The sequence below is a fragment of the Lates calcarifer genome, linkage group LG10 (genome assembly GCF_001640805.2).
Source record: "Lates calcarifer isolate ASB-BC8 linkage group LG10, TLL_Latcal_v3, whole genome shotgun sequence".
Taxonomy (NCBI): domain Eukaryota; kingdom Metazoa; phylum Chordata; class Actinopteri; family Centropomidae; genus Lates; species Lates calcarifer.
In genome coordinates, this window is record NC_066842.1 from 5,707,146 (window position 1) to 5,732,571 (window position 25,426).

The following is a 25,426-nucleotide window of genomic DNA, read 5'->3' on the forward strand; positions in this document are numbered from 1 at the left end:
GTTTTTGGAACTTGACCTTTAAGAAACTAAAATCAGGATAGCTTGGCCTCTGCTGCTCATAGCTGCACATAGCCTTACACTGTTTTTTGGGGGTTTATTATTAAAAGCTTTAAAGGTGCTGGTAGGTGTTTGACCCTGTTCCTGGTCTTTGTGCTAAGTTAAGCTAACTGTCTCCTGGCTGTAGTCTCATATTTAGCAAACAGATATGAAAGTGCTATTGATCTTCTCATCTTAGCCATATGTATTTCCCAAAATGTCAAACTATTCCTTTGAGGGTTTATTTTAGAAAATGTTAAAGAAAACATCCACTGATATAACAAAACAATATCTGTGTGTAGTCCACACTGTATCTTTTGTTTTGTTTCAAAGCAAATCACACATCTTTCAGAAGTTCTGAGACAAAGGCTATAATCAGGTCTTAAAGTCTGGCAGGAGCACAGGAACAAGGAGAATCTCCCTTGTGAGACAAAACCTTGAGGGAAACCAGATGCACAAAAGAATCAGTCATCCTGTGTCAAGTGAGCTAGATGGAAAACAGCACCTGCGGCCGAGACAAGCCAACCCTGTTGACTTTCTGCATACAGAAGAGAAATCTCAGCTCCAAGCATCCCATGTTCTTGTTTCTCAGTCCTGTGGGCCTATCTGGATCACATAATCTGTCTACTGAGCCTTTTTTCTGACACATTTTGACAAATTTACAGCAATTCAGGGACAAAGAGGACAACTGGAACTTTGTCTAGACAAAAGCCAGTAAGCTGCTAGGATGAGAGGACCTGCTTCAGAGAGCAGGAAGTACCAAATGAATCCCATATGACTGGCATCCCTCTGGAATAACAACCCCCATCATCATTACTGATCGGGGAAAGTCAGGGAGACAATCAGTCTGCCTGCTGGGACAATAAACAGTGGGTAGTTGTTGGACACATGGCCTTCAGCTTTACTCAGAGAAAGACTAATGTGTGTGTCAATATTTGATACAAGCTGCATAATTTATTTTACTTTCATTTATTACTGATGTAAAATCTCAGGGTCTGTGTACCTACTGTATTTTGAAAAATTAGAATATAATAAACCACAGAAGTTTGCTCACTTTGTTCAGAAAAACGTTTTGTACTTTGGGGTCTGTGTGGATTTTAATAGGAAGAACTAATGGAGACCTGATGGAGAACTGAGCCTGATTAAAGTTAGGGTATATTAGAGCAAAGTGTTTCAGATTTCCTTTATCTGTTTAAGTTGGATCCCACTCAACACAGCATATGTTATTGTATGTGTACATGTCTTTATTGTTCAAAGGCAGGAAAATCATAGTCAGCGCTGTGGTTAGCAACATGCCATACATTGTCTGACACAGATTCTGTGCTTATGTGACACATCTGGGCCACATGGCACATAAAGTTCCTTTACATTCTTGCGTTTGGTGTTCATGTAGTATTTCTGCATGAGTCACTCTCATGTTTTTTCTCACTGTGCACCCCCCTATGTTACGGTGTACTTACATAACTAACCTCGGTAAACCACCCCAAATGACGATTTCATATCACAAAATTACTACACACACCAGTAAGTCCAGAGTCTATTCCCAGGGGCAGAGGGTGGGCTTACCCAGTGGACATTAGAACAGCATTTAAATTGGAGGGGTGGGGGTGTGAGGTGGAGGGGTGAACTACAATACAGAAAATTACACATGCATCCAATGTTATTTTTGAAAGAATTAAGGTCTGTTTTAAATGCTGCGCCAACTGAGTCAGTTCTCATTTGGGAGAACTGACTATGTTTCATTCTCTGCGTAGAACAATAAAAGAAAACAGGAAAATAGTACATACAGTGAACGCATAACACGTCTCCAAGAAGCAGTATAAAAGAATCTTTTTTCTCTGTGACATTTCCATAGTGGCAGAAGATGATATCTGTGTTCATTTTTGCCTCCCCACTACCAACGATAATCGCTGCTATGTACTAGACCCATTGGAGTTGCACATTGGGATCCTTGAGAGACAGTATGAGTGAGTCTGGCAGTAGCAAAGCGCGGGAGGTTTGTGTGCACTCACACATTATTATAGGAATATACTGGGCCAGTTTATTTTGGCTTCAGGCAGTCCAAAGGCATCGTCAGTTTTTCCACAATGGTTCAGCAAAGTAGAGAGGAGCACAGGCAGACCAGAGCGAGAAGATGTAGGAGCTATAAGATTTGTGTCCTGACATGTGTGCTCCACTAAACTATGCGGTCCATTCAGAATGCATGAGGTTTTTCCACTGGTAACTACTCATGCATTTTTAATATTTTCCTAAAGCAGGGGCCTCTGAACCACATGGAGAGAGACCAGATAACTATGCTGCAGCAGCTCCCAGATTCTCCCTCCCCTCTCTATCTGGTACAACAAAACAAATCCAAAACAGCACTAAGTAGTAACTGGGGAAAGTTCCATGGTGACGCCTTGCTGTGGTAATCCTCTTGAACAACCACCATGACCTCGTTGTGAGAGGAAGATGTTACACTCACAGACCGGATAAAATATGGATAATTGGATTTTTGGGGGGGCCTCTGGGAAGTTTTTGGTCCCAGAGTGACATAAACACATGAATCTTTGCCCAGATGAAACTCAGGTACTGAGTGTGGACAATCTTCCTTAAAGAAATTATTAATCAAATCTATCTAATCCTTAAGATATCAGACAGAGAGGTGGATTTAGAAATACATGTGGTAAACATTTGCTAACCATTTGGTGTAACCAACCATGTGGTGAATAAAAAGTCTCAAGTTTTATTTTACAAGGCATCTGCCAATAGCAGGCAGACAAATATCAGAATTTTGAGTGGAGCTTTGAAACCAGCTAGGGAAAACATAATTTTTAAAGTAGCCATAATCAATATTTTCATATGAACAATGGATCATACAACTACTTGTTTTGTAACAACCCCACACATCATTATCACCCTACTCTACAGTAGGGTGATAAGTTAGCACCTAAATGCTCTGTAGTGCATTTAGGTGCTAAAGAGCCAGATATTTTAAGACCATATCAAGACTTAAAGGAGAACAAAAACAGAGCTAATAGGAGAGTGAATGTTGGACTTAAATTCATGTTCCTGCTTCCTTCCTGTTCATATTCCTCAGTTTTTTTCCAGCCTGGTTATTGAAGTATCTTTACTGCTCCTACCTGCCTTTGTGTGTGTGCCTGCATTTGGGTCAGGAAGAGGTAAGTGGATTTGCAATTTCTATATTTCTTACATAATGGAACTACATACCTCTTCCCATGTAAAGTAAGAAAGTTCATCCCCATCGAGGTAGCGGATGTCCCCATGCTGTGGCTGCTCTTCCACAACAAAGTCGATGTTAGCTGAGCTGTAGAATGGATGTGAGATGTTTACAATATCTGCATTAATTGCTCTGCTAAGGCCTTCCTTCACGGTAAAGTTGAAGATCTGGATGGGGATGATCCGGGGGACCACGTTCACAGAGATCTCCAAGTCTTCCACCATGGTAAAACCATTACTGACATCCACTGTGAAGGCGTCATTGCCCTGAAAAAGATGCAAGTTCAAATAAGTTGTACTAATAAGATATACTAAAAATAAGCCTTGTACCTTCAACCCGGGGCTGTGTTTTGCCTGATTTTACTGTGAGAGTGAATATGAAAGGGAACAAGCTGCCACATTTGATATATTACAACTGAATGAATTAAATGACAATAAACCTGGGTGGATGCAGACACATAGAGAATGCGCCCCTGATCAATGTCTTCTTGAGTGAAGGTGTGAATGTAATCGAGGACAGGCGAGGCCATGCCGTCTGAACTGTTTGTCAGCTTGACCACATGACCAAGACGAGGAGGCTCTTTAATGGTGAACACCATTTCTGTCGGCAGAATATCAGCTTGCTCCACCTAAAAAGGCAAAAGTAGAGTACAAAAGTACAGGCAAACAGTACTGTTAATTTACAATTAAAATTTTTAATACATAATTATTTTTCGAGAATGATAAACTTGCAATGTATACAGTAGTTTGCCTGACAATAACACTGTTCATGATAGTAAACAATGTCCTAATTGGAAATGCGAGTTGCATATTTAGTAAAATACACAAATATTTTTTTATTAAGTGTACCTCAAAATGCCAGCATACACACAGATGCTGTTGTTTGTTAATAACAATTCAAACAATTCAAAAGCAGCCCTGTTCACTGCTTTGTGAGTGAATGCATTTTTCATGGGTTTTTAAATGGTTAATTTAGCTTAAGAAGTAGGGGAACCAATAAAAGGACTCTAAATCATGCAGTCTCACTGAAAAATTCCAAGTTTTCCAAAATTGGAGATGCAAGTATACTATAATAGAGCACTGTTAACTTAAGTAGATAGTTTAAACTAAATGTTCCTACTATAGCGCACAGTACAGGCTAATATGGAGTTGGGACACAGTGAAAGACAGTCTGAAGAAACAAAACTTGAAAAAGACATTGTGACATTTGGCAACATTTAAAGCCATACTGCAGAGTTGCACACAAGCAGATTTACAGTTGTCCCACAGATTTACAGTGATCCCACTTTGAGAAGTTTTAATAAACTCTCTGGAGCCTGAAGCCTTGGAGTGTTTAGTAGTCATGCTTGCATTTGACAATATTTCAGATGCTCATATTACATTCCATTTCATAGTAAGGACACACATTGGAAAAGCTCCCAGAACCCAAGTCAATATTTTACCTCTTGTAAAGGCCATTCTGTCAAGGTTTTGTTTAATACATATTTCAGTAGTATGTGTACCAGGTGTCTAGGCTCTTCTCCAGTCAATAATGGAGATTTAAAATATGTACACGATTGTGGAATTAAAGTTTAAAGAAGGAATATTTTACTTTCAGGAATGTTTCTCATTGACATATATATATATATATATATATATATATATATATATATATATATGTGTGTGTGTGTAGATATAGATATAGATATAGATAGATAGATAGATAGATATGTGTGTGTGTGTGTGTGTGTGTGTGTGTAATGAATGCACCGACAATTTAAACATCATTAATTGCTTTCAAGATGAAGCACAGGCCGACTCATCTTATAAATTACAGTGGGCTTCAGGAAGCTCCTCAGGGGATACTTAGTGCTTTGTTTTCCACACTTAATAGACTGTAATTTAGTACATAAACTAGATTAAAAGCAGCAACTGCGCAGTCATATTTAGCCCCACTTTCATGTGGTTATACTGTAGATTAGAGACAGAGTTATAAAACAGGCCAGTAACAGGCCAGGTTGAATGAGTCATGAGAAAAATCTTTTCACAAAGAAAAAATAAACTAAAGACAAAGATGATGCTCTGTCACATTATCATCGCCAAATTGTAAAAGTAGTCTATTAAATGTTGTCTGGTTGAATAAAAACAAATGTATTCTGCACAGATTAAATATCAACACAGCAAATTAATTAAAATTGTAGATTTATTAACTGTAGCTCTATAGCATATGCTAAGTCTCCAGTAAAAAAAATATAACTTTTGCTTAACATACTGCAACTTCACAGTCAATAAACGTTACCTTGAGATGATTATAGTTGATGATGGTGTGCTCTCCCTCATAGGAAATGATGACCTCATTGGTTGCCACCTCAGGCTCAGAGAGGTATCCTTGCTTGAATATTTTAATCCTGAATGTGCCCTCTTCAGAATGTCCTTGTGCTTGGACGGTGAAACTGAAAGAGTCCTTAGACCTCAGACTCTCATAATTATGCTCATATGACACAACACCTTTTTTCAGGTCCTCCTGGGTGAATGCTGAAGCCTCAATCCCACTCACAATAATCCTACCATCGCTAGGTGGCGATGTAATCTGAAACTTGATCTCACTGTTGTCTCTGATGTCCATGTTGGTGTCAGCACTCAAAAGGGTAGTGTTAAGGGTCTTGGTGCCTCCATGGTCTATGACAATGATTGTGTTGTTCACCACTCGCAGGTAGGGCTCACCTGCCTGGATCTGAAGTAGTGCAGTAGTCTTGTGGAAGCCATCTGATACCTGGAGTGAGAAGCGTTCCCGATCTGCTCCGTGGTGAATGAAGAGGACGTTCTTATTTCGCAGGTCGGCTTGTGTGAAACGGAAAAGAGGCTGTGAAGGATTAGATGTTGAGACGATATTGCCTGAGAGGATTCCCTCACGGGCATAGACAATTTGGGTGTCATTGAAACCTGAGTCATCATCCTTGAACTGAATGATATCGGTTGTTAGCAGACGCTGACCATAGCGGACCACATTGAAGACTTTATCCACAACTCTCACAGGAGCATGCTCATTCTTGGACTGGATTGATATTCTGAAAACACCACTCACTGTTTCCTGAGCATCTGAACTTTCTGCTCCTGGATCAAATGCTGAGAAATGGAACTCATCACTGCTTGTCTTGGAGCCATCATGCTTATAAATAAGCCTGTCAACTTGGAGGTCTTCATTGCTGAAAACTCTAATTGCCCCCTCAAATCTAGGCTGCCCAGGCGGGGTGTCTCTTATCAGTCGCCCATACTTTGGCCCTTGTGTGACCCGGTAAACAAAATCTGTAGAACTTGGTGACTCCATCCAAAGATAGTTTTTGTTTAGTGTATGCTCACCACCCTGCAATACAACCAGCCTCTCATTGGTCAAAACAGGAGCATCTGCATTGGCGAGGATGTTAACTGGGAAGGTGTACAGAGGAGAGTACTGATCCTCAACAAAGACTCTGAACTGAAACTGGTCTGTACTATCCACAGCTCTTTGCACCCGGACCCTGTAGCTAACAGTACTGTCCAAAATGTCCTTCTGGGTGAACATATCACCCTCAGCTAGCTCTCTGTCTAACAACTGCAGACTACCCAGTGTTGGAGGCTTGACAAGGATGTATTTAATAGTTTGTGGATCTAGGTTTTTCCCCTTTACTTCAGCCTGAAGCTCTGTGTGTCCGATTGTTAGCTCTTCACCAGCCTCCATTTCCAGTGGAACCAGGTTGGAAACTTTCACTTGTGCAGGCATGATCTTTACTAGGAAGGTGTTGTTCCAAAGGGAGAACTGCCCCAGATGGGTGTCAAACTGAATCCGCTCCACCACAATATCCTCCTGGTCACTTGAGTCTGTGCTAATGTATCTGAGGCAGTTTTGATCCAGATCAGACTGATGGAAAGTTGTAACCTGCTTGTACATTCCATCACTTGTCATTATCTGTAGTTCTCCAAATAACAGCGGTTGTGTGACATTATACATAATATCTCCATTACGAGGATGAGCGAGGGCAGCCAGATTTTGAATACCTATGGATGAGTTGCCCCCTTGAGACAAGAGAAGGCCAGTGTTTGTAACAATAGTCATATGTGGCTGTGTCACAGACAACTTTAAAGTAGTTGAATGGCTTACTGACTGTCCATCAGACACTTCCAGGGTAATTCCACCAGCACTACCTCCTCTGTGTACAAAATAGACATTTCCATCTTTCAAGTCCCTGCAAGTGAACTCTGAGATGCTTCTTCCTGGCCGTTGACCATTTTCTAAGTAACCAACTTCACTGGGTGGCTCGGAGGTTACAGTTACTACTAATTCATCACAGCGGGTGTCAGAATCCGTGATTCTGATAAGGCTGGGGCTCAGACGAGTCCTGCCATTTTGTGTGATGGTGATTTCTCCGCCACTAAGTTGTGGTATATCATTGACAGGAAGTATTTCAATTGGGATGACATAATCACGGGGACTTTTTAGACATTCTGGAAGGTAATCATTACCGTGAACAACCACCTCCAGCTGGATTTGATCTGCATGCCTTTCATTTCCATCATGCATATACTTAATTTTCTTATTGACGACATCCAGAAGAGTGAACTTTTGTGTACGTTTTGTGTTAATGTTCATATCAACCAGGCCAAACCAGGGATCATTCTGAAGAGTGAAGATAATCTGTGACTGACGCATTCCTGCAGCACTGAGGTCAAATGTAGGGCTTAAGTTGTTGATATCAAGAAAAACTTCCCCACCTTCAGGCACAAACAATGGGGTGACATCAAGAAGCCTTGTTACATTTTTGAATATCTCTGGCGTGTCATCCGTTGGGTAGCAATGTTGTTCATTCAAGTCCATATCGACATATCGGATGCGGACAGGAGGGGAAGTTGTAGTTGTGTCTACATCATAATAACTTGAGTAGTCATAGTCCTCTCCTTCACATTTAACATGAACATCTTTGGTCACCAAAGCATCCTGTAGGCTTCGATCCTTCTGATTTACTTTGATTTCCCCAAAACAACCAATAAAAGATTCAGCTGTAACTTCCTCCTCTGCCCGACTTAACGACCCACTTTCACGAAAGACTTCCTTCATTTTTCCCTGAATGCCTCCTAAATACAGGTTTCCAACTAAGTCCAGTTTTTGTGAAGGGTCAAGGGGGAGGGTGGAAGATTGGCTATCTACCATAATAACAAAAGAATCCTGACTGATCTGAACCTTAACTCTATGCCACTGATCATCGTCCAGCTGCACCTGGGTATTGTCAAGTACCTCCATTCCAGTGCCGAGGTCCAGCACACCTTTGAGATAGCCTTTCATAACACCAATAGCAATGAAGTCTGACTCTCGGCCAGGGTGGAAAACAAGTAATGCATCCTCAATGGTAGTTTTCATTAGGAACTCCAAGACTCTTGGAGCACCACTTGCCCCGCTCCAGGTGGGGAAAGAAACAAAGGAATCAGGAGTGCTGAAACTAGTTGCTTCGCCATCACCAGCCTCAAACTCACTGCTGCAGGAGTCCTTTGTGTTGTCGCAATGTTTAGGTGCTGTGCTGAGAATATCAAACTGATGGGACTCAAATTTGACCTCAGTCATGCACCCACGGAAAGGGGGAATGGCATTGCTGAGGTAGGGAGCATCCAGGTCACCTGTTCCTCCAAGCCAAATGCCCAGGTCAATATTGAGCTGTTCACCATCATCGTTCACAGGAATATATGTTGGGAAGAGCTCATCGATTATCATGGTGAGCTTGCCATCCTGCAACGTCAGTGAGATTTTGTGGTCCAGGAGGTTGTTCAACTGTACTCCCTGGGATGAGGATAGTGTCACCTCGCCAGGCCCCAAGTTCATCCGTGCCTGAGGGGAAATTAAAACATTTTATTCAATTTAAAACTTTTTAGAAATTTCAGCTTTTATATTGTGGCATATGGGATATGATATATTTATATATAATTATAAATAGATATATTTATTCTTGTGTACTGGTTGGTCATTACAAATGGGCAGCAAATGGATTAGATTTATGGCTAATGTTAAAAATGGAATGCCTTGGAGTGAACACTATGTGTTACAACAACTTTGCATTGTTCTGTCAATATTTATGCACAAGAAACTCTCTCTTGAATGCATAAATACCAGACCACTTGATTCATAAAACACTTGAGTCTAAGTGTAATTTTACTACAATATTAACATTTATAATCTAGACAGTGTATCTACAACCACAGAACATTCCTCAGGTATCCCCACAGTGTTGACTTAGCTAGATTTTAAAAATGAAGCCTATTTACTTAGCCTATTTATTCAGTGCATTTCATATCAGTAGGTGGAACAGAATAAAGAAGACAAAAAAGGTGTGCTTTTTATTACGCATACCCTGAGATGGAATCTGTGAAAATCTATATGCATCTGCTGCTTTTCAAAGCTATCAAGCAATTAATTGTGATGTAAAATGTCATGGCTCTCATTTCAGTGAGACAACTAGAGAAGACAACAGAAAAATCAAATCAATCTCAGCCTTTTATATAGTGGCACCTAATGAAATATGTCATATACATGTCTTGAAGCCTGAATCACTCTCAAAACTTCATTTAAATTCATACTCTAACTCTTCACAACCAAATATGCCACTTAGTAATGCACTCAAATTGTGTGGTGTATTTTGAAGCTAAGATGCCCACAATCTCTTTAAATAGGTTATTTAGTATGGGATATATTTGGAATTACAGCAGAGAATGGATCAATATGTTATTTTTAAAGCAAAGCATTTTCCTTGCCTTAAATGATCCTTCAGCAAAACAATACAGGACAAGATGCTACGCACATACTGCATTGATTAGGGAGTGCATAATAATAGAGATGATTTACATTGACATTGAATTTGCATACATATTTAGCACCCTGGTTAAAAGAATGGAATCTGCAGTGCTACATCTGAATGTAAGCTAACACTGTATGTGCTAATTATGCTAATAAGTCTTGGTATTGGAAGCAGCTCTTTTATCACAAGAGCAAAAAAAAAAAAGTTGTCTTGCCTCCTTTAATGTGGAGTGATGTTTAGTGATATTTTAACTTCAACTATGTTTTTATTGTCTTTAGGTATCATCACTACCCTCTCCTAAACACGGCGCTAAGTACTAAAATTCCTAATTTTGGCATAGCAAACCTCTGTTCTCCAAGTGAACTAAACTCATATTAAAATTTTTTAAACTGACCAACCCACATCAGCTGATAGTCTATAAAAATATTTGGCCACCACCACAGTTATTTAGGAACTCACCTGTACTTTCCCGTTTTGAAGCTCAAGGAACAGGTAGTCCTCCATTCCTGCAGCCAGGAGCAGAAGCCCACTTCGCCGACTTGTCTTAATCTGTAGTGACAGGTGGAAGCTGGAGACATCTTGGAAGGCCTGTAAATTGCAGTAGCTGTCCCCAAAGTAGGATTCTGTGAAGAGAGAAGACAATTTATAGCATACAAAGATAAGAAATGTGCATCACGTTAGCCCAGAAGTCAAAGGTATACCACGTAACTGCAACAATAAGTGATTTTCATTGTATGTCACCCTATGCAAACACACACAGACATTTCCTTTCACTGTGCACTTTTAATGAGGACAAAAAAGTCACATTTGCCATTTAGACAGGAAAGTCACCAAATTCTAGTAGGTAGCAGTGGGTTAAGAGGAGCTCCTCTGGCCTCAAAGGGATTCTCTCACTGAGACATCAGTCATTACCACTGCGGCGGTTTTCCAGGCATATAGAGTCTTGGGTTGCAGGATTTCCCAGGCTTGAGCTGTCTCATTTCCAATGATATGCAAATTTAGCCACCTGCCTCGAACCGTGCTCTCAGAGGCCCTCGACAAAATGTAAACCACGGAGGAAGTCAATTATTGCCCAGTGCACATGCTCTGAGATTAAACTGGACCACCTCCAAGACCCCGTTTCCTCAGCATGTGTTTTCCATGGCCTTAGCCAAGAGATGTAGAAAGAAGGCTTTCCATTAGCCACCCACTCACCCTCTTTGGGGTGACAGTTGAAGACATAGAAATTCATTGGAAAGCAGTGAAAAGTCTTCAGACCACACAATGCAAATGCTTTGGATAATTTAAATCAGAACATTCCTATGAGATCATGAAGGCCAAAATATTCCCTCAAAATCAACAGTAGCATCCAGTACCCTAGCAGAACAGTGGGCTTCATGCCACAAGGCAAAAATCTCACAAAATAACCTCTCAGACATGACTGAGTCTGAAAATAGAGAAAGGAGGGAGAGAAAATAAGATGCTAAACATTCACATTCATAGCTATAAATGGAAAAAGACTCTGTTCGAAGCTGTCCATGTGGGAGTAACTGCGGGTGTGTATGTGTCTGCCTTTAAAGGGCAGTCTGTGTCTGTGTTGCATCTGCATTAATGCCATGCTGCCAACTTCAAAACACTGATGGGTGCATTTGTCCTCTGGTTTCTCATCCTGTAAATGAACCCTTCCATCCCAGAACTGCAACAAACACTGGAAATGTGAACAAAGACAATCATTTTGATGTCAGCAAGGACGGAAGCAAAGCTTTTATCATTGCGCCCATGTTTTTGTGATTTCACTAAGAGGCATTTGCTTTTGGTTCCAAGGCTGCTCTGTCATGAACAAAGTCAGTGATGAACGGTCTCAGCACAGGGCCAAACACACACAGAGACTTTCGATTATACGCTGCTGCACAGCACTGGTTTCCTGCAGCCACAGAAACGCCATGTTGGTGGCTCTGAAAAATAAATATTACAGGAAACTGTTTTTGACATTATCACATGTTCAACTCTGTAATCCATTTTATGTGAATGCTAACAAATGAACTGAACAAGATAAGAAAAATCCAGTAAGACGAAAGCAATGAGATCCTTCCTTAGTTAATTCAAAATGAGAATGAAGCAAAACATGCAAATATAATTTGTATTACTGAATCAAACAAAATTATCGCAGTTACACATCATTCATTTTCAAAACGTCACTTTTCGGAGGCTATTGTCGTTACGGTTACTGACTGTGCCAGAGGCTGTTATGGTACAGTTTAGAGAGTTTTTGGTAAGGCTAAGGTATTCCTAATGAAAGACTGGTGCTAATTGCTCAGGGGCCTTTAGGCTGAAACTGAAAAATGGGGGAGCAGAATCTTTTCTTACAGGCAATTGCATTAACAAAGAAAATCGCAATGAGCTCCATGGTTCTTAAACCCAAGCTTTTGTTGGATTGTTCACTGAGCATGGGGATAAAAAGCTGAAGGAGAGAGCGATGCCAAGACAATTCTGCCTGGGGATTTTCTGGTTCAAATTCAGCTTGCTGCTGTTGCCTTCAGGAAGAGGAGCACATTTTCTAATGATACACACACAAAAGCTTTACTCTGCAGTGTACCTGGACCTGGAATTCATTAGTTCCCGAGCTAATCTGTGCAAAGCTCTGTGTAGAATAGGCTTCATGTAGGAAAAGCACATTTTCAATATGCTATCTGTACAAATGCCCTGCTCTGTGACTCTTCTTTTGTCTCTGCATCCTTGCTTAAACCGTTTCTGTGTTTACACTGTCTAACAGGTATGCAAACAGGGAATCATACCTGCAGGATGAAAGAAAAACATAATCATGAAGGATTTTTGAGAACAGAACTATGAATCACAAGCCTCCTGTTTTCTACTCCACCATAACACTCTGCTATATTCTCTATCTTCCAGGGACTTGGGGCTAGGTGTAGATGGGATCCTAGCTGAGGTGATTATCTGTAAAGAATCATCCCTGCTCCTTAAGAGTGTAAGCTGGAGCTGTGAAGCTGCTGCCACACTTGTTGGTGTCAGTCTGTGTGTGGAGGTTTAACCATCTAAGAGGACAGTCTTCTGATCCCCTTAAGCCACCACACCCCTCCTCACACTACTTTATTGTGCGTCAAGCAGAATCCTGGTCTCAGGCCAGTGCAGATGGCTATAATTTGATGACTGACTGCGCTTGTATTTATAATGCTTGAAGGAAACTGAGTCTTCCTCTCTTTCAAGGACGACTGAATGAATTACCCTGTTGTCTTTCTTTTCCCTTTCCTCCTTCTCCTCCTCTTCTCCATCCTCTTTTTGGTCTCAATCTAGCAGCACATGTCCGGAAAAGCTATGGGGAAGAGAGACACACTGACCACAAGTGCAGGAAGACTGGAGACATTCGGGCAACTTTGTGTCCTGTGACTTGTCTGTGCTGATGAGTCAGAGTCACTTCAGTCATATTTTAAGTGAGTGTGAAGATGCACTGTAGATACAAGATTTGAGCCTTAAGATGCTGCATTTCACTCCCCCAGCTGTACTAGTTGTAGTGGTCACCACAGAGAATACTTAAATTCTTGAAGAGGTGTCTGATCTAGTTAGTGTTTGCAGAAACAGAGTTACAAACAAAAATGCCATTATTTTATAAACTTGACAGATTTCTTTCAGATAATATGATTTGCTTGTTTGTTATGCAGAAGCAAGGATATCCAGTGTGTGTTTCTCTACTACAGTTTTGTCATGGTAACACTGCCTGGAATCCAAACAAACCACCTACTTGCATAACCCATGGTTAAACTGTGGTTAGCTTGCCTATAAATAGTGGTTATGTTGGTCATTTGTTTCCTTTTGCTGGGCTGTGTCTACTACAACAGGGCATAATGGTCTCTGCATATAATTATATGAAGGATAGGGTATTGTTAACCATAGATAGAATTGGAGCACTTTTAAGGGTATAACAACATTTACCATATGGCAACATGGTCATTACCATGATGAGCAATTACAATTACATCTCTCACAAGGGTCAATAGCACTTGTGCTTATGACACACATTAGTTTTCCAGTTATGTCTGCAGATAACATTTCTGTGGACAATCAGAACATTGTTTATAGCATATAGGAGTAGTTGAACATCAGAAATCCACTAGGGCTGAATCAATTAGTCAACTGACTGTTAGAGAATTGATCAGAAGTTTTGATAACGGATTAACTGTCATAGATCAAGCAATAATTTTCTAGATTCTGCTTGTCAAATCTGTTAAGCATTAAAAAACACCTTTTGGTTTAAGCCTGTTTGTTGGACCAAACAAGCAATTTGATAACCATAACAACTGCTAAATCAAACCAATATACAGATGAGTCAGTAATAAAACTAATCATTAGTTGCACTTCTTTTATATCTGTTATACATTTATTCAGTTCATTGTAGTTTATCAATGTCAATTAGAAATCTATATTTATCTATAACTAAAATATGTCTTGACCAAAACTCAATAGTGACTTGAATTACAGGACAGGACATGTTTATTGTATTAATACTTGCCCAAAAACCAAACTGTTTTTTCAGATTTAAATAATACATACCACATTAGTCTAAACCTAACCACACACAGGACTCATGAGGCCCTCCTACCATCCACCCCGACCACCTCCCTCCAACTTTCCTGCTTTGAAAAAACTTGAGAAAATGTTGCCACTGAACATAATCTATGCATTAATGATATCATTGGCTAAATAAATTAAGTTACAGTATATATCAGAGTTGCCAGAGCATTATTGTGGCTAGTGGCTACCATACTGTAGATGTGAGTCAATCAAACATTCAGTAATAACAACCATTTAGCAACAAATTTTTTGTTTGTAAAAACCACATTCTTATGATGAACAACTGATAACAAGAAAGACATTTTTTAAATATATGATGTTCCCACACTAATTACAGCACACTAGCTGCTCTTAAAAGGAAGTGACCATATTGGTGCAACATGTTTACAGACCAGACTTTGTATGCAGCAGTGTGTGTATAAGAAAATACTGTAGCGCTATTAAACAGCAGAGAGCAGAGCCACAACTCTACATACCTTGACAGCGCTGCTTTATAAGGACCCCCTCCTTCCCCTCTGACTTTTCAGAAGTCACCAGGGACACACTTTTACGGGCTTTAATAGAGCCATTTCTCAGACCAGGCTATGTCAGTGTGAAAGCAAACACAGTATCATTTTAGCCCCCTTTCAAATCCACATCTACCTCTGCATCCCCCTGAGTCACTCCAATTCTAGCCAGAGTGAAGAGGCACAATACTTAAAAAAACAGGCTTGTGGAGACACAGCGGGTGGCCTCCTCTCTGGCAATAATTAAAACTTTTCAGGTTCTCTCTCTGTAAAACTCGCACTTACACAACAGACAAGGGGTGGCGGCAGCAACGAAAAATTATGACCTTTCCTTGTGAAAGGAGAACAGCAGTGTAATGTAATTTCAGCTTAGGAAAATGGACCTGTGAGAAAAGGGAGGGAAAGCAGGATGTAAAGGACTCAGTGTTGTCTGGGTTTGTGCTGTTAATGTGAGAGGTGTTCTGAAAGGCAAAATGAATAGAAAGCCCCACTTTTTTGGAGGGATATAGGGAGGGGGCTTCTCTCTGCTAAAGGACTAATGACATTTGTTAAAAAAAAAAATGAAGAAGAAGGAGAAGAAGAAAAAAGTGACAGATGTACCATTTTCTTTCTTTATCGCTAGATTGAGACTAAACAGAGAACAGGGAATCAGGAAGGATCAGGTTATAGGGATGTAGTTTAAGACCATATAGCATCCAATCAAATCATTGGAAAAAGACGAATCAGTCTTGTTTTATAGAAACTCTCCATGAACTCTTCCTTACGGTCTGTACACTCTCTTGCACAGCTGCCAGTGAAAATATTTCCATCAAATGTTGGCTGTATTTCAGGTTCATGTTAACTTTCCTGTACTGTAGTTCAAGGCAACAGCAAACGAAAGAAAGACATATTGTGCTACTTCGACAGTGCACAATGGGACATTCTCAAATTTTCAAGTCAGGCACCAGCTACAAGGTAAACACTTTTTCTGAATAAGGCGCGTGACGAATTCACAGTTTGTTGGCTCATCATACTCAACTAAAAGAGTCACTGGTCATAATGACTTTGGGCTGATGATCTCACTCACCTCACAACATTGTAAGACAAACACAGCCGTGAACAGAAGCATTGTAGTGACTCAGGGCTCTGCTGTGGTTTATGACTGGCTAATACAAAGCGTGCCTCTGTCAGCCCAGCCGAGCCACGGAAGCCATCAACCGCCAAGGTCCCAGTGGGTGGGTCCTGTTAAAATAAGCTCTCCATGACATCAGAAAACTGACCCCCCTCATACTATTTCAACCTATATCCCTCCTTCACACCAACTGACCCCCTCTACACCCATTCACACACACTTTCTTTTGACAAGTACTCATGTAATGCAAGAGACGCTCTAACTAGTGATTGTTTACACATTAAATTGTGACTTTCTCTGTTTTTCCTCAGCTAGAGCAGGGCTGTTAATAGACTGAGTGAGCTGAAGGACATTTTAACGTAACAGTAATGAATTCCTGTGTGAAATCTCACCATGTGAAAAGTGGGTAGAATGGAGTGTCAAGGGAGAGGACAAACAGGAAGAAAGTAGAGCCAAATAGCAACAGTAATCATGTATTATTAAGCTTAAGACTTTTATAACTATACATTTCTTATCTTGCAGAATAGAAAGTGTCCTATACTCATGCTCCTTTACACCTGACATGTGTTTATAAATCTAATTAAAGGTCAATGAGGGATTTTCATTATCCTGTAGTTCTTTATTTATTTTTTTTTAAAAAAGCTTAAAGGTGAAAGAACAAACCAAGAGCACAGCTATGTAATGCATGACTGGCTAGACTGCTCTGGCTTTGTTCCATAGCACTAATGGTCCAAAGTAATAGTAGCCGGAAATTAGCTAGCAGTTAAGTACAGCCACTTAAGTCTCTAATATTTACAATGTCAACACAAAGTGGGAGAGCATAGAGGTTTTGTGTTCTGTGCTACATCCACTGATTAGTACGGGTGATGAAACGAAATTATTTTAGTGTTGGTTTTTTTAGGTCATCTATTTGAAGTGTCATACCACCAAAGGCAGACCTAAAGTATGACACTTGTAGCTTGCATGTTGTTTCATGACAACAATCACAGTTTCACCATAACACACAGATAACTAGGTATGTCGTACTATTGCCATGTCATAGCTCCAAAGCCACATCAAAAGTAGTATGACTCTGGAGGAAACATCCATTCTAGCTCTGTTCAAGTTCTAAAAATTGCAGTTTTACATGGAGGTAAGTGCCTTAACTTCTTTTGTGTGAACAGTGGAGCAAGCTAAATAACTGCCTCCTGGCTCTAGCTCCACACTCACTGAGAGTGGAATCAATATTCTCATATTCTCAGTCTCATACTGTCATTCTCACAACTCTTAGCAAAAATGTTGAGATTTTCAGTGGAGTTCTCCTTTAGTTTTGAATTTGAGGGTTTCCAACACTGACATAAGAAGTCACACATTCTTGATGTAATCACTGTCCCTGATTCAATGTCCTCCTCCCCCTCTACAATTCCTGGTATTTCACTTACTGTCAGCATACTGCGCTTATTGAGGTTTTTGTCCTCAGTTATTCTGTGGGTTTTAATGTTTCCATCATACATACGATCGGTACACTGTTGCACACTATTGAGAGTGTCTGAGACATTATAACTGCCACAGTTTTAAGTATGAATGAGCAGAGAGCACTTGACAGCGCTATGATTTGATGTCATCATTTTCCACCATCACTCACTACATTTCTGGCTATTGAAAAGGTATGTCTGCATGTTTGCTCTCATCCTGATTATTTCTAGGCCTGATTCATTCACTGTTAACAGTCATTTTGGACATATCAATGGCTCCACTTAGACTTCACTCAGAGTGCCCTTATGACTGTAGTTATGAGTATGAGTGCAGACATCAGTCACTTCAACACTAATTATCAGCATGACATTGGCTTTGCAGTGGGCTGGAAAACACTTTGCTGAGTAGCAATTCACTGTCATAAATCAGGCCACTTAAACGTCAACACAGGGGAAGAGATTTAGGACACAACCCTGAGAAACCTCCCTCAGCTGGGGTCGGGTGCAAGGGAGCATTTGATAGAGATTGGATTGAAGTTGAGCTTGGCTGCTGTAGGGGCTCAAAAATATTTTTTAGGCAGATCTAATAAATTAACCGACTCTCCCTGTTTTTGTTTTATATCTATCTTTGTCTTTACCTCTCACTAAGGTCCCATTTATCAAAAAAGCAAAAAGATTTGTAGATTTTCACAGTCTGGGTGTTGTTTAAAATAGTTCAATTACTGATTTCATACCTGAGTTTTGGTACAGATGCCAAAACTGTAATTTTTTTGTCTAAGTCTAAAGTTGCTCCCAGTGACCAGAACACCTTTAGCTCCACTGCCAAAGGCATGTGTGTGAATGGATAAAATGGAGGCAATTTGTAAAGTGCCTTGTCTGCTAAGAAAGAAAAGCACTATGTAAGACAATTTAACAAAAAAAAAAAGCCCCCAAATCGACTAAATTATCATTTTAAGAAGTAGTGTTTGAGTAAGACTAAGCATTTGATGCTAGGTTTTGGTATTTGACAGGTTTCGATTCTGTCATATTTCACCACAAAAGTACTCAAATTCATAGCCCAGCCTTAGTTTTATGTTGAATTTATAAAACTATGGTTTGGTTAATGCATGATAATGCATAAATAACCCCTCAAACAAATAAAACATTTGAAATGTCCCATGTTTTTCACCTTTTTTAAACCCCACATTGATCTAGAGGTAGGGCTGGATGTCACAGTTTCAAGCTTCAGAACTACACACTTTTCCATGACCAAAGCTGATAGTGAGGCCTTTCTATAAAAGAGACCCCAGTCTTGCCAGGCTCCAAGGAGGGAAACTGTGATACAGAAGCTGCAGTGAAGGGGCCTCCCAAAACCCATATCCGGCTCTAACTCAAGTCTGCAAAGTCATTTTGTGTTTGAGATCAGAGCGTCACATTAGCCCCATAATGAGAAACAGCTGAAGGCACACACCACCAGACTGACCCTCTCAAGCTCAGACTGACCCCACCCCTCACCATCTCACCACCTCCCCCCTCCTCCCTCCACCCAAAACCCTGGAGACACCTCTCTCTCGCTTAACTCCACTGAATTTAGGTCCAGATAAATGCTTTATCCAGATGCTTGCTCTCAAACCCTTCCATCAACCAAAGTTACTCTAAACCATTCCAGTGCACACACCCACAGACAGAAGTACATGGTGCAAACATAAACACCCAGACTCAGCCGTGTACACACACACACACACCACACACACACACACACACACACACACACACACACACACTCCACCATGAGTTAGACGTCTCACAACCTAACAGTCATTCCTCCTCTGGCCCTCTGGCTGAGTCAGCCCACCGTCTCCCGCCATTCACACAACCGTTTTCCACCAGGCTACAGTTGAGGAGGCCAGCCCTGCTCCACCCAGTCCACCCAGGCACTTTTCTCCAGCTCAATTCTCATTCAAGGAGATGTTAGGAGCAACCCTCCCCCCTTCCACTACCACCACCTCTCTTTCCCATCCCTCTGCCCCACTCTCACTCTGTCTCTACCCGCTGTTTTCAGCCCAAAATAAACAGCATGGAAAGCCCGGGAACACAGCGTAACAACTTAAACAGCACTCCAATGTTCCAGCACCAACTTATACATCCATTTCATTTTTCCACAATTTGCAGGGTTTGGTTTCATTATTGAAGTACTGACTTGAAGATGGATTGCACTGGTTTCAGTGGAAAATGCTGGTAGCTGGTAGTAGACATAAGAAGTCTCTGGAGATGTGAACTTGTAACAGACTCCCCCCTCTTTCGTCTTATTTTGAGTTCTTCTTCTTTAAGTTTGAGTTTCATATTAGTCACTTATGTTATGGAAGTGACGTGAATTATTACATACTAATGTAATATATGACTCAAACCAAAATAGTCAGAACAGTAATGATTATTTGAATAGGCACTAAGTGGCACAAGTGGGGATTTAGTCTGATGTGAAAATTTATGCTGTTTATTTAACCTTTCTTTAAACACAGTCAATTCACTGAGCATGAATGCCTTTTTCCAGGAACGCCCTACACCACACAGTTACATACACACACCTGGAAGCTAACAATGCAATAGGAGATGGGAACTTACTTGCTTAAGAGCTCTCTAGCAGTGGTAATGAAAGAGGAACAAGCACTGTGCTTTCACTTCTGTCTCCCAGATTTGTTCAGCCAGTCCATGGATCAAACTGGCAAACACATAAGTCAGCTTCACTCTCTCTGTCCAAAAAAAGAAATGTGCCATCTGACTTGTGAACTCATTTCTGCCAACACATGGCATATAAGGCTACAACACAGAATACACATTTAACGCAAACACTGGTTTTGTTGGGCCCAAATGCTCATGCCACATCTGTGGTAATGGTTTAAACATGTGGTGACAAAATTGCCCTATGGGGGAACAGACTCTGCATCCCTGCCAAATCATTCACTGACAGTGGCCGCTCTGCACACCGCAGTGGGCCTGAGGGGATGTCGTGGCAACATGCATCCTCTAACACAAGCCACTGTTTACTGTACATAAGTTACGCCCTTTGGCAGCTGTGCTGTGTACACAGTAGCAACAGTAGAAGTCCAGCAGTGTAATCTACGATGGCTGGACCAACCCTCACCTTGCTGGTAAAAAATGAAACTCTTTGTTCTTCCAGCCATCTGTCATAGTTCTGTCTAAACAAAGGCTTTGCAGTTGCTGATAACAAATACATCAGATATCAGGCTACCAAATTCTGCTGAAATGACCAAGCTCTGTGTTTAGATCAGCTGTTCATAGACACTCAAGGTCTAAATACCTCGAATATATCTGCCAGCCATTACTTCATCTGGAGGCACTTTATTCACTTATAGGCTGCAACATCTGAAACAGAATAGTCGGCCTTGGCCACCACATCGCAGGCTAAAAACAGGGTGGGAAAGTTGTACTTTGGCTGCCACTACATCCTCCCTAAGATCCAAAGGTTATTTGAGACGGGAAGGTCAGGATAACTTCTGTTGTGAATTGGCGCTATATAAATAAAATTTGACTTGACTTGACTTGATACTGATTAACAAGGACCATACATAGCCTGTTACTCAGACAGGACAATGTGTAGTTGGATAAAACAGGACAGATAGTGAGAGGGAGAAAATTAGTCAAGTTTTAGTAACATTTAGGTGGCTAAAACTATTTGCTTTAGGTTTAGGAAAGACCGCCCCAGCTAATGTTACCAAAGTTTACTACTAATAGAGGATGTGAACCATGTTCTTTGTTGTTACAGTTGTTTTGTATGCCAAAGTATAACAATCTGCTCCTTGGTTTAATGCATGAAAGTCCCAAAAAAAATGAGAGCTTGTGACAAGGGTCATGAGCCAGATTTGAAACCATGGTACCACGAGTTCATGTGCATCATAGCTAGCTGAACCTCAGGGATGTCTCAAAGACAGAGAGTACAAAAAACAACAGACAAAATGTCAAGAGAGAGAGAGAGAGATGATGAAAAACAAAATAGAGAAACTGTGTAGTATGCTTGTGGAAAGCTGAAAAAATACAAAGAGTAAGTACAGAAACACTGAGAGCTACATCAGACAGTTTTTTTTTTTTTTCATTTTGCTGTTCCTGCAAGTTGGCACAGAACTTTAGCAGATAGACAGACGAGTTCCTTATTACACCCAATTTGCATTTAGATGATAACAAGAGCAGGGAGTTTGAATGGGCTGTTGTTCCAACAACTTCTCCGTGTATCCAACAGATGTAATTACGAGTAATGCACCTCGTTGCCTCTGACTGATTACAGTGTTATTTCTTCATTTCATCTGAGAGAAGTTGCTCATAATCTTCCTTTGTGCAACCCCCAAATGGGCATGGCTGATTCAACTAAATGCTCATCACCATGTTTATAACAACCATATGTATTGCAGACGACTGTGGAGAAAACAAACTCCCTCCCCTACTGTACCACCCACTTTGAAGATAACAGCAGATCAGGGCAGCTATTGTTGGAGGCTGACTGCTTCTCAACAACAGAGCTGATCTATGGAGGTGTGTGTACTGAAAGTGAAACTATTGTACCACAGTCAAAGACCTGTCTAAATTACCAGAACACAGGATACAAAGACTGATAGTCTGTGACAGGTGAATGTAGCCTTCAGGTTTGCTCAGAAACAATGAAGCATGCATCCATGACCCTAGAAGAGAGAACTACAGCAGCTCTGTTGGTTATGATTTACAGTGAGGAAGAGATTGGAACATCTTGCCTCTTTTGTATGTTAACAGCTCAATGGGACATTGTTAAAGCAATAGATTAGTGAAGAGGCAAGAGTTATTTCAGGTGTCTAGGATTATTGGAAGTAAAAATTTCATTTAGACAATACTGTGTGGCTGACAGTGGGAGCAATATCTGAGGTTTGGACAGACAAGAAATTCTCCTGGTTGAATTATCAGAATAGAAGATGAGCAATGTCTGGTGCTTCGTCAAAAAGTCAGTGTACAAAAAAAATACAAACATAAAAGGACAAGTCAACAATGACTCCCAAGGAGGATTCTGGTAAGAAATCATCAAGGAAATCATCAAGCTTAAAATTCCATTACTGAAAAATAAATAAATAAATAAATAAAAAATAAAAAAAGCTTTGTAGAAACTTGATAAAACATGCAACAATTTAATAAGTTTACTTTTGGATTCTGGACAAACGTGACATGAACATGACAGGGATGCAACTAATAATTATTGTCATTATCAATTAATCTGCAGACCATTTTCTCTGTTAATCATTGTTGCAGCTCTACAATTCAGTACCTAGGGGGCTGTGTTTTGTTTCCGACTGCAACAATGAAGCAATGTGAATTTGAACAGCTAAAATACAGCTCTCATTCCTTTCAAAGAAGGCAGGAGCAATTTAGACTTTATTCCATAGCTGATGTTATGATAACAGTGTGCCCTCTTAAGATCTTGATTATTTTGTTAACATTCACAATTTATCTGATGAGTCGTAGCCATTGATAGCTCTAAAAGCCTCACTGAAGCTGCTGTTGAATTCAAACTTATCTTTCCAGTACAGTGGTCGATACACTTTTAGCTTAGAATATGGCTAGAAAAAACAGGGGCATGTGCTAAATCGACAGTATGACAGTGACATACAAAAGCTTTCAGTGAACAAAATACTACAAACTGTTAACTGGTAATCTGTTGTATTCTGTTCAATCTATGTTTCAACTGTTTCATGGTTTTTGTGTCTTAATGCACATTCACTGTCCTGAATGAAAGAGATTTAGCGAAAAACAATGAACTATGATAGCATCCATTTAGATTTACCTATGTTTCAGAGTACATGTTCTACAAATCTGTGCACACTGTGTCAGAATGGATCTGTTAATCCGAATATGGTGCATCTTGCAAGCCTTTCATCCATCATCAGGTAGACAAATCTTTAATCTTGCCACGGCACAATTACGTGTACTGATGATAGTGCCAGACACGGGTGAGTAATTTGATGGTATAAGACATGCCATAGGCACAGATGGCTTGCACATATTTTGCGCATAATACCCACATTGCTACACATAGTTTTACATACAATGCTGACAGCTCCTCAGTTATATTTAGATTTATGAGCACATTTGTTCATCCCATCGAGGCGCTAGATGGGTGGTGAATATTGACAAGGCTGTCAGACTTTGATGAATCCAGGGGTTGGAGGGGCGCAATGCTGAAACACAGTGTCAATGAGGGCGAGTGAGAGAGAGAGAGAGAGAGAGAGAGATCATCAACAGGGCAGAGTAACTGAGCATTGGTGAAAGGCAAAGTGAGGAATGTGTTTTTTATTCACTGCTGGAGGCAAATGCTCCATTGAGACAGTCACTCACTACACTGAGGACTAAAACAAAGCCCATGACTAAAATCAATGCCTGCCTTCACAAAACCCTGTAGCTGAAAACAGAGCAGAACCTGGTAGAGGCAGCCATTGTAAACCTTGACGTGGTAGAGAAAGAAACAAACACGAGCCCCCTGAGGGTTTAAAAGTCTATCCAGGCAGTTGTTAATTCCAAGTATTGATTGAATGAAAGGTTTTACTTGTTAAGTGTGAGTCTTTAATTCAGACCTGTCCACAGTGTTCTTTTTTAAATGCAGATATATCTTCAGTTTTTAATACCAGAATAACAGTCCTATTTCATACACGTGCACACACTGGCCATTAAATTTCTACTGCAGGCTTCTTCATCACAACAATATTTAAATAATATAAAATGTACATTTTACTGTTTCTCATCATTCAGCAGCTAATGTCAATTGATCAACATCATATTCAACCATAAAAACAGATGAAGAGAAAAACCTTCAAAAACATCATGACTTGTGAAGTGTGGACAGTAATTAGTCATGAGGCAGTAAAGTATGTCCATATTTCAGAGAAGCAATATAACAAGTGAATGTAATTTCAGCATACTGTGAAATGTCCTCACCTATTTAGTTTGTTAAATGCACATGAAGTGATACCATATTCTGTATTAACATCCAGCTTACTATGAACATATTGTATACCTTGTTTAAAATATGTAAATGAATTTCATTAAAGAATCCACCTCTCTGCTCGTGCTCTCTGTAGATGAGTTTAAGTATGTCATGCTATTACAGATAATTGTCCCTTCTGGAGCAAATGTTCTGTCGTTCACCTCCTCTCTTCTCCATTTCCCTTCTAATGTTTTGTGAACATGTGCTCAACATGCTGTCATTTGGCAGACATTGGCACCCTGACCACATGTCTTGTTTTGCAGATTTGCAGGTCAATTATAAAGTGGTGGAAGGTAGATTTGATTTTTCATGTAACATTTCTACTTTATAAAAAAGCTAAAGCTAAATAGACATTGCTTGTTGACTGGCAGCTAAAATGGCAGCAACTTAAGAAATGCAAGCACACACAGCATTCATCTCATCTTTACCAAGGCCAAAGATCTTGTAAATGTTAATCTTTTTGTGCAAAGACACATGTTTGGGGAGATAATCAAGTGACAACCACCATAGCACTGAATCTTAAAGCTGAATATGAAAATGTCTAGAGGTGTAAAAAATTAATGAGGACTCTCCATCTTAAAAAATAGAGTTGATAATGTTGTTGAATAGAGTTGTTTTTCCAGAAGAAGAGGTGGCCTCAGGTTCATGCCCTCAAGATCTCAGTTTCAACAGTTGCTTTTTCAAAAAGATGATGTCTGGATGTAAAGATGGCTATGTTTGGGGGCATGCTGACTTTATTGATA

At 40.2% G+C, this 25,426-nt stretch overlaps 1 protein-coding gene across 3 annotated transcripts in view; it reads right to left on the reverse strand.

The window, feature by feature from the left end:
* The window catches only part of cspg4 (chondroitin sulfate proteoglycan 4), a 64,545-nt gene that overhangs the window by 18,204 nt on the left and 20,915 nt on the right, over nt 1–25,426 (reverse strand). For all 3 annotated transcript variants that reach the window (XM_018675893.2, XM_018675894.2, XM_051073178.1), the window contains 4 exons: nt 10,512–10,675; nt 5,534–9,088; nt 3,696–3,884; nt 3,247–3,522 (listed from right to left, as the gene is read on the reverse strand). In XM_018675893.2, coding sequence (XP_018531409.1) covers nt 3,247–3,522; nt 3,696–3,884; nt 5,534–9,088; nt 10,512–10,675 — 4,184 coding nt within the window. The remainder of the gene's footprint in view (nt 1–3,246; nt 3,523–3,695; nt 3,885–5,533; nt 9,089–10,511; nt 10,676–25,426) is intronic.